Below are 10,920 nucleotides of genomic sequence, written 5' to 3' on the forward strand. Positions count from 1 at the left end.
TTTTGTCATAAATTTAAAGTAGGACTCAGAGCAGCACAAAAAATTATTGAATTGCTACAAGAAGAGATAAACACGCCCAATCGTACCGTAAGTACAGGCTCATGTTACTTCCTTAGTTCGAATTCAAAAAGAGAAGGGAACTGGGTTCTTGTGTTCATGAATCTCCCCTGGAACATCTGGCTAACCTGACTTAGGTTTTTTCATAGTACCACCAGGCAAATGTTGATTGGACTTAGTATCCCTAATCAAGTGACAAGCACTAAGACTTTTGAATACATTATTTACTAATCATCAGCCATTTGATACTATATAGTTTCCTCTACGAAGTGTGTTGTGAAATCATGAAAGGAAATGTGGTGCAGGAACAGTTTTGAATGTTATTAATAATCGGACACAACTTTCAGTGCCAGAAGAGATACTGTTCAACATCAAGATTGAGCCCTATGACAGTGAACTGGAGCTACAGATAGCCCTCAAGAAAGCACAGAGACTGTTACAGAATCAAAGAACAGTGTAGAAAAGGTACATCACAGCAGATTTCCTTTTTAATCCTTCTCACAAATGTTTGACTGTAGTATGGGTCATTTCTCTTATTCAGTCAAGGCCATCTCCTTACCTGCCTCTCTGCTTTTTCTCCCTGAGACAAGAGAGGAGCAGCTCTATGGATAGATGGTGGGAGGTGATGAAATTGTCCCTAACTACAGAATCCTGTGCCATGTTTATTCATTCATTCATTCATTTATTCAGCATTCCATAAATCCTTACATGGTTAAACACCAGTGGATATATAAATATAGAAATATAAAATATATATATAAAGCTCCAGACATTTCAGTACAACATACGTGCTGTTATGAAGTTATGTAATTTAGAAATAAATTGTCTGTTAACATAACACAACATATGCAGGTCTGTGAGGGACCAATTGAGGTGAAAATGGTCTGATTAACTGTAGACATGATGGGATGAATTAAATAAGCTAATATTTTAATCAAGAATGACAAGATTGGTGAACAGGTAATAATTCTGATGCATCTGTATTCTTTAATTTAAATATCTCCAAAACAATAAGACTTAGTGAAAATGTAGGCCTGTTTAGCATAAATTATAAATTTAAACTAAATTTATATGAGCTTCATAATTTGTACTCTTCACCAAATATAATTAGAATGATCAAGTCAAGGAGGATGCATTGAGCAGGGCATGTAGCATGAATGGGGAAAACAAGGAATGTATATAGGATATTGGTGGGAAAGCCAGAAGGAAGGAGACCACTTGGAAGAGCAAGGCATAGGTGGGTGGGCAATATTAAAATGGATCTTAGAGATATGGGATGGGATTGTATGGATTGGATTGGATTGGTTTGGCTCAGGATAGGGACCAGTGAACACGGTAATGAACCTAGCATTGCATAAAATATAGGGAAATTCTTGAGTAGCTACAGAATTGGCGGCTCCTTAAGAAGGACTCGGCTTCATGGAGTTAGTTTAAACACAGAGTAGCATCAGGCATTTAAATGTGCACCTGCAGCGGGCATTTAAATAAACTCTGGTCAGCTCAAGCTTACCACCATTTTAGAAGTCCGGCATTTAAAGGTTAAATAGAGCACCATTGCTGAGTTACACATTTTCCAGTTCGCCGTTGCACACGCACAATGATTGTCTGTCTTCATGAGTCGTCTCCTGGCAACATATCTCAACACAGAAACTAGTGCTTCAAATCATCATGAAGTCTTCTTGCCACTTATTCACTCACCCTGGAACTTCGGCACTCAACTAAAAACTCTTCCGGACCCCTCACTAATCTAAGTCTAATGTAGGGTGTGTAGCCCCTCTCAGGTTATTAGACCGTTTAGACCACACAATGCGGCAGAAGACACACAGCACCATGAAAAACAAGAACGTGTGATGGGTCTACACATTCTACATTATAAGAAAAATAACTCAAGCACAGCAGTCTTGACAGAACAGTTTTTAAATCACCATGATGACCAATGATAGTTGAAACATACAGTGGACAATGTGGTTTTTGAATAAGTTTAAAAGGCACATTATGTATACATAGTAACTTTGAAACAATTTTTTTAAAAAGTAAATTGCAAGGTAAGGTTTCTGTCAGTGCAGCAAGTATGATTATACAATCAATACTCAGACCGAATTCTTATTTTCCTACCACTGCATGTTTCAGTGCTCATGGGACCATCATCGGGCAGTAATTATGATGAATGATTGAAGTTATTTCAAGTCCAAAATATGGATCCATATTTAGTGCAACACATTCATATTACAAAATTAAGCAGTCTTCTAGGATGTGGCACCGTGTAGATGTGGTGTTAACCGACGTTTCGGAGGAATGTATCGCCTCCATCTTCAGGGTAGAAGGAAAAATAAGAAATCTGCAAGCGAAGAGACCATGAGAATTGGTACAAGCAAGTCTTCTACCCTAAAGATGGAGGCGATACGTTCCTCCAAAACGTCGATTAACACCACATCTACATGGTGCCACATCCCAGAAGACTGCTTTCTTCATAGTCACTGCCGTGAAAATCTCAAATCTTACAACTGAATTAAAGATATATTAAAAATTTGTTGCATGTGATGTTTATCAAAGGCAAACATTATTTTTGTAAGGTTCTATGTTATGAAATTGAAAGTTATACAACTAAAACCCAAAATATTAAAGCTATTAGAACAATTGCTAAGATTATGGTATATGATCTTAAAATTTCCTCATGTGTGCATAGTTTTCCTGTTGTATGAACACTGTTGAGCATCTCTCAGGGTGGAAGTTGTTACGCACGAGGTTATGCAGTAGTAAATGTATTATGGATATTATTACATGGGCTGTAATGGTGTGTGTGTGTGCATGCAGTGTGCATCACTGGGTAAAGACGTAAAAATATTGCTATCGTTGATATGTGTGTGCATCCTTCCTTTATGAGCATTGTATGTTGTAGCTTGGTTCATGAACAAAGTAGATAAAGGCATATTTTGTTGATTCTGATATGTAATCCATGTAGTGGTGCCCTCTCCATCTTTTCCATGACAGAAGAATGAACAATCGTACACTGGGCCAAACTCAGTTTTGTACTTAGTGTGGAATTATCCAAACACTAAGCACACTGGATACCAGCTGTACTGCTTTCTTCTTTTATACTGATTCAGAATGTACACATTCAGTTTCAAAGTGACAGCTTTTCATGTAGAATTCACATTCTTTCAGAGTACACAGTAAAACTGCATCTGACAGCAGAGAGTGAGTGGAGGATGGTGACCACACAGAACCCAAGCTGTTCATACACTATTTTTGCCTCTCCCTCTCAGTTGCATAGGATAAAGCTGATGAAAGATAGAATTGCTGTCTCTTTCAGTGTGCCCATATGTGTTATTTCCATTGGAAAATATGGAATTCATGTAACTTAATATCATTCATTCACTTCAGCTGTTTATAAATCATAATTGTTTTAGAAAAATAATTTATTTTACAGTCTTCATTAAAATAAATTATAACTTCATATAAAATAACTGAGCTAAAGCAAAATTTGTATATATCAGGGGTTACCTGTAGTTATTTATTTCATACACTAATTTTCTGATAAACCTATTTTCAATATAGCATAACTTTGGTTATTTCTAAATATGCACTGTATAATTGTTAAGGAATTATTAATAATGTAATTATATCTGTGATTGGGTTTATTATGTATTTTGTGAATGCAATGAACTGTACTTGTGACTGCAGAGTACTTTTTTCTGGGCTGTAATGCCATGCAGTATGTCAAAAGTGGACCTATGTTTCAGATAAACAGATTGCATCCATCTTCATGGTCATGGAATAAGCCGAGCAAGATACCAGCACGAAGCAGGTGCCAAGCAGACTTGTGACTTTTCGAAGTCCTTCTTACTGAGATCTATGGAATGGCATTTATATCCATTGAGATAATAAAGCTAATGTAATCTATGTTATCAATGATATTTGCTTTGTTTATAGTACAGAAGCTGTGCTTCCTCAGAAACTGGTTACAATACAAACAGCATATGTTAAATAATATAAGTAATAATGACCATGACTTTAAGTAATAATAAAACACCATATTCCATTATTTTATAATTCAAAATCACCAATAAATTATTTACAAAATTCACATTTATTCTTTTGAGGGTTATTAACAACCAATTAAATTAATGCACATATTACAATAAAAATATTAAAGATACTAAAGCTAAAATTATTTTCCATATTCCTCAACAAACAGATTAAATTTTTCTAGGAATATGAGAATGACATAAAGACCAAAGGCAGTGTCTGCTATTCCACATGTAAGACATTTATATGGTGATGGTACTTCCTAATTAACAACTATTTCCAGCATAAACCAGCATATATACTGGACATTTACCATTGCCTCATGTTTGGTTACAGATTACAATGTTTTGGAAACCGGCTGTGGTTCCATTATCAAACCCACTCTGCTGAGTCTATTAAATGCAGCTAATCAATATCCCTGGTGCAGTGATAAGAGTTGAGCTTCATCTAATGGAGCTAACAGAGTAGTTTCATACTTCTATCCAATGACAAAAGTAGAGGCAGTTTGTGAAACAGTGTTTCTTTAGCCAAAAATCAGATGGCTGAAAATATCCAACATATATGTCAGTTTAATAATACACCTTTGTCACAGATCTTTAGATTTATTTCATATTTCCAGAGTAGTTGTCTCTTCATTACTTGCAGATGTTGACAGAACTCTGCACTTGATGTGGCTTTTCAGAATTTCATGGGTGACTGAGCTAATGTGCACGACTACTTTTATGACAAGAAAGATCTTTTGGACCAGTCCCAGCATGAACATTGTTACTTAGTTGGTCATTGGTCAACCTTTTCTTCCTTAATGCGGGTGTACTTAAAATAGATGTTCTAGAATGTGATGCTACATGCACTGAACTATGTGCATGATGGCCAACATTATAACTATCTCTAGGTACCAATTGCTTGCTCGGTACTTCCTTTTTATGGGTTGGAGGATACTGAATGCAGATGTTCAATACCTTGAAGTCATTCTCGATATAAATCTGGAAATACAAATAAAACAAATTAAATTAAATTGTAGCCCCAAACTAATTTAATTACACCCCAACTGTCCACTACATGAGGTATATTTAACCCGTTAATGCTGAATGGTTACTTTAGAGGCAGTCCTTTAAATCTTGAGTATACCAAAATTATCAAACTGATGACACACATGGCAATACTGAGTGGCCCATATTAGTAACTTCCTGCATTATCTATGCAAGGCAAAATTAGTCAGTTTCTTATAATTTTGTTATTTGATCCACCACTGGGCCTGCTGTAAACATCAATAAAACAATGGTGCACTGTTGTATCTTGATTAGGTGTTATGAACCTGCAGCTGCATGACTTCATAACATAGTCCCCCTCATTGTTGGAGTTGGCAGGGGTAGATTTAGTTCAACTTCAGTACATCGGTTCTGTACCGCTAAAGCCACCAACCAAGGTGCAAAAGCTGTCCCACATTGCATAAATAAATTCAGTAAACAGAGTTATGTTACCAGTGGTGGTTTGTACTCCTGAAGTATGTGGTTATTGTTGAATATGGCCAATTTTTCTTTGAACACACAGCAGGTAAAAACAACAGGATTGTCTAAGAATCTTTGAATGATAAATTAGAAGAATCTAGCACGACAGAAGAGTTATCATGACTGCAATTATTTTGTGATTTTCCTCAATTCTTCCAGGGAAATACCTGGCTAGTACATCAAGTGAAGACAGGCCTCTTTCCTTCCACAGCTTTTTGTGTTTGTGGGCTTACAGATATGTCAGCTTCTAAGGCCGTCTATGCTCATTTAAAAGAGCACACAAAAAAAAGATAATAACATCCAATATCCAGGTCTAAGGAACCTGCCACCCCAAACATCAGAGGTGACACACCCCTGAAATGCCAGCATGCACACACAGAGCCATACAACACTCTGCCTCAGAAGACTGCCATGCCAACAATATCTTTTGTTGCCATATGAGGGTCAGGGACCAAATACTTCAGATGTATGCCTGCCTTTCCTCAATATTCATGCAATCAAGAAATTAAAGCCAGGAGCTTCACAGTCATGCATAGCCACATAATCCAGGCTTAATTAGTTAATATATATTTTGGCAGGTCATTCTACACCAATTTTTGCTTTATTAGTTGTTATTATACTGGCAGGTATTTTAATTTTCAATATTAAAGGCAGTGGTCAGGAATGAATATTCCAATTTAATCTAGGACTACATTTCTGGGTGACCCAAGTCAGTATAATACTTCATATAGTGGGCAACAGATAACTGAAGAGTAAACGGTCAACCATCAAGACAAATCTTTATAGAGAATCAATAACATTTCAATTCATGGTGTATGAAACCAAAAAATACTGCATACTACACCTTTACAACTCCTTTCCAAAAGTTCAGGTTAGTAGTCTGTGGCATGAAAATTTCAGTGCACGTTATGGTAAGCTCCACACTATCAGATGTGGGAATGATTCCAGCATTTGGGCTGACATTCAGAATAAAACCTGGAGGATGTTCTACAACAACTACTTCAAAATGCTGTTTGTGTACACCATATGTCCACAGGTGCACAGGCACACTATTCAGATGTGGTGGTTGCAATGTCAAAGTAGATGGGTGAATATTCCATTCACATGATCCAGGGGACTCATCAAGGTCTTCTTGCCTATGAACAAATATTTGATTACAGAGGAGTTAGAAAACTAGCATGTCTGATCCCTTAAGTAATAGCAAGATTCTGTTGGATTATACATATGTCTGGAACAAATGAATGTGAATGGAGGCACTGACAGTTATATGTTAATGATTGTGCTGTTTCATTCACAAATGAAATAACTGCAACATCAAGGTACCTTGTAGTTGAAAGATTGACAACATATTGATACATCGACTGGAATGCTTGGCTAGCATCAACACTATGGCCATCAGTAGCATTCTCTAGTAACAGTATAATCTCCTGATGATTCACACCAGCATTATACAACTCCAGTGCACTGTCCTGAAATAACCACATGAAAGATTCTGATTCATTTTCACTTCAATATAAAAATATCATTTTTACGAAAAGAATAAAGGCAAGAAAAAGTGTTTAGGTAATAAAATATTTGAATATGTGAGAAATTTCAGTTATTCAAGTTGCAGTCCAAGCTACAATAGACAATGAATGGGATTAATATAAAGCAATAATTTTCAACACCTTGCATTACTAAGGAAGAGCAAAAAGTAAACCTCATTAAAATTATGTAAACAGCCATACCTATGATGTACATGGCGATTCAAAGCTCTAGTACAATACTGGGAAGATCAGTTGAAACTGAAAATGTAATTCAGGTTTAAATTCATTTTGGAGTTACATGTTAAAACTGTTGTCGCTTTGTGTTACTGTAATTGTTTGCTGGGGGCTACACAATGAGATCGTAGAAGAAGACAGTGAAGAACAGTTGTCAGATTTGGACAGTAGTACCAGTAACAGGAAGACTGACAACAACAAAAATGCCTAGAATTATTAATGCAGAGTTTGCAAATATGCATTTCATGCATTCTTTTTGTAACAGAAATTCTCTCACTGCACTGGGGAACATCAGCATCCATATCCAGATTGGAGACAACCCTACAGATAGGTCTGAAACTGTGCATTGTAATCTGTGGGAAACAGATACTCATATGCTGCGTGCATGTGTTGGCTGTGAAGGATGTGACGGATATTGTATGCAATCTTCAAGAAGTGCATCCTGTTGTATTATCAGTGTCTATATATTGTGGCATATTTACTCCATGCAAGAACTGCTGAGCCACAGAAACAGCCATTCCTAAGTAGTGGACAAACACAACAATAGAATTGGGTTATGTAATCCATTTCTAGCCAATGGCTCGGTAAACACACTTCCACGCAGGCACAATGACATTACACCCCAACAGTGCTTAGCTATCATGTGACTAGTGTTTTCTGTGTGGTCTGTGCTATGCAAGATTAGAACTGTGTTTTCTGCCTTGTCCGTGCTGTGGCTACATAGCACGAGTCCACTTGCAGCTAAGAAGAGTCCAGGAGAGTTTTTAGTTGAGTTCCAAGGTTCCAGGGTGATTGAACAAGAAATGCCTAGAAGACTTCATAGTGGTCGAAGTGCTAGTTTTTGTGTTGAGACCCATTGCTAGGAGACGATTAGTGGAAACTGAGAATTCTAGTGCATGTGCAATGGTGAACTGTAAATTATGTACATGAGCAACAGAGCTGTAAAAAGAGTGATTAAGAGAACTTGTAACCGACGTGCTAATAAATCCAATTATCTGATCTAGAACCCATTATTTTTGTCATACATATCCCTTACATGTAAAAGTAAAAAAAAGTAAAACTATCCCTGTAACAGGCTGGAAGGCTCATAGGGTTGTGAGACGTTGAGGATCCCACATTATCTAGACAATCAGCTCAAAGATGGCAGTAAGGTTGTCAGCCTTACGCGCCGGCCACACTTTACTCCCCAGGAAAATTATTTGATTCCTGGTACTCATTTCTGTTAGAGGCTGAGTGAACCAGGGCCATAGTGCAGCCAGAAGGATTAGGTCAATTGAAAAAAATCCAATGGCCTCATCGGGATTTGAACCCGCGACCTTCTGACTTGTAGCATAGTGCCTCAACCACTACACTACCGCGTGACCCCTTACATGTGCTAATATATATATTGGTTTTTACCATCAACACAACAAATCTACCAAATAATTTGCTAACACTTTTAATGTGTTAATTGTGCATTTATTTTGGTTTAAAATACAATTTCGCTACATGTTTCAGCTTTTCATGAAGTAATCATCAGGCAATACATTCCACAAACTTAAATTATTGAGTTTGTAATTTGTATATGGATCCATATATTACAATTTTGTCCATTATTATAATCGGTTTCTCAATGTCTGTATGCACAGTATCACTGTTATGTTGCTGTATAGGGATGTACTGATTAATTTAAAATATCTTAGTATTAACTTTAAGATTAGTTTAAAAATAAAATAATTAAAATTAAATGTGACTATAAATTAATGTTATATATATTTGGGAGGGACCATTCCAACATATTTAGGGGGTACAGCATTTGAATGAGTCCCATTTTATGTATTTATATGTTCATGTATCTATACACTGTTGTTCCAAGAGATAAATGGGGTGAAATGAACAGGGCATGTAGAAATGATAAGTACATATAAAATGTTTGCCAAACAAACTTCAGGGAAGAGACCACCTGGGAGGAGACATAGAGGTAAGATGGGATAACATTAAAATGGACCTTAAAGAAATACAGTGCGAGGATATGGACGGCATTCATAATATTCAGGACTGCATCCAGTGGTGAGGGCTCTTCTGAATGTGGTAATGATTATTTAACGTCCATAAAGGGCAGGGTATGGCTTGACCAGCTAGGTGACTATTATGATTTCAAGGAGTTAGTTTTAGTTTCAAAAGACATATACGCAGCTTTATGAAGACCCCATAACAAGAAGAATGAAGAAGATACACACACACACGAAAGTAGGAAGAATACTCCGATAGAAGAAGATAAGCGTGACTCACGTATTGAGATACGACATAAGGATGACAAATCCTGAACAGTTTTAATATTTTTAATATTTAAAATTCATCAATATATATGATGAATATATATTTTAGTATAAAGACAACATGGCATGCAATGGAGTAGTTTGACGTACATCGAAAAGCACCTGAAGATGGCACTTTTGTGCTGAAACATGTAGTGCAAGAGAGAAGAGTATGGTGAATAAATGTATGCACTGTAAGACGGTTAGAATAAATCATGGACAAGAAGAATGGTGTTAAAATATTCTCACCTGAGGGTCCTTTAGTGACATTACATCAGGAGTCCCATGATCATCCTCACCTAGAAACTGTGCACAGAGAGGTTGCAAGTCAAGCTGAATATTGTGTGTTGCATGCTCACCATTCACCCCTCTCTTAGCCAGGTCCAAATTCTTCTCATGAATTCTATTTGCAGGAACAGGACAAAAGATTATTCAATACAAAATCCTTAAAAGTAAAAGCTCTCAAGCTTGTGAGGGATGAGCATCGACAGCAGCCAGAACAAAAAGCACTTAGAAAGGTATGAATGGTACAAGGGAAGGAAAATGCCGAGGTTCAGAAAATGTGAAGTTAAAGAGTACTTTTTTTCTGGGATGTATCACTGTGTAGTATGGAGGAAGTCCACCACAAACTTGTAAGAATGTACTGCCTCCATCATCAGGGTCAAAAAGTAAGCCAAACAGGAAATCAACAAGAAGCAGGCAGCAAGCAGTGTGCCATCTGCTTCCTGCTTGGCTTTCTCTTCAATGTTCCTCCGAAATTTCGGTGCACTTCTACTGGACCACATGGGATTACATACCAGAAAGTGGGACCCTTCATAGTCACTGATGTGAGAATCTGAGATCCAATATGCTGATGTTAAGTTCATGAAAACTGCAAGTTTACAAAATAGTTTTCATTCCTTACCTGTCAATACCACATCCTGCATGGACACAATCTCTCATATGGAGTTAGCTATTTTACTTTGATTTCACATCAGTTGGCACTTGGCACTACCCTCCATATTTAATGGACATTATGGGCTCTGTCCCAGGGAAAGGAGCCACTGGAACATACAGCTAACCACTCATTTCCATTTAAGCACTCAGGCCTAGAATGAGTGGAGTTCATAGCCCATGTTCCTTATACAGCATGGATACCAAAACTGCCTAACTGTTGTTTGTCTATGGGCTAAACTAACAAGTTAATACCAGTTTGATTTGTTTCATTCTGGTCCGTCACACTAACAATTACAAATATAAATCACTCCGTCCAATGTGACCTGTAAGTTT

The 10,920-nt window shown here is 37.0% G+C and overlaps 1 protein-coding gene and 1 long non-coding RNA gene across 2 annotated transcripts in view; one reads left to right on the forward strand and one right to left on the reverse strand.

Annotated features, from left to right (window-relative positions):
• On the forward strand, positions 1–3,972 carry LOC111865691. Its single transcript, XR_002843016.2, has 3 exons — positions 1–87; positions 405–522; positions 3,801–3,972. It is a non-coding gene; the product is annotated as an uncharacterized LOC111865691 (long non-coding RNA).
• An 11-nt stretch (positions 3,973–3,983) lies between these two features.
• LOC111865690 overlaps positions 3,984–10,920 on the reverse strand; it is a gene marked incomplete in the record, with an annotated part of 45,424 nt that continues 38,487 nt past the window's right edge. The window contains 4 exon segments of the mRNA XM_023853911.2: positions 3,984–5,069; positions 6,439–6,730; positions 6,918–7,063; positions 9,901–10,054. Coding sequence (XP_023709679.2) covers positions 4,788–5,069; positions 6,439–6,730; positions 6,918–7,063; positions 9,901–10,054 — 874 coding nt within the window.

The sequence above is a fragment of the Cryptotermes secundus genome, unplaced genomic scaffold (assembly GCF_002891405.2).
Source record: "Cryptotermes secundus unplaced genomic scaffold, Csec_1.0 scaffold19, whole genome shotgun sequence".
NCBI classification, from domain to species: Eukaryota; Metazoa; Arthropoda; class Insecta; order Blattodea; family Kalotermitidae; genus Cryptotermes; species Cryptotermes secundus.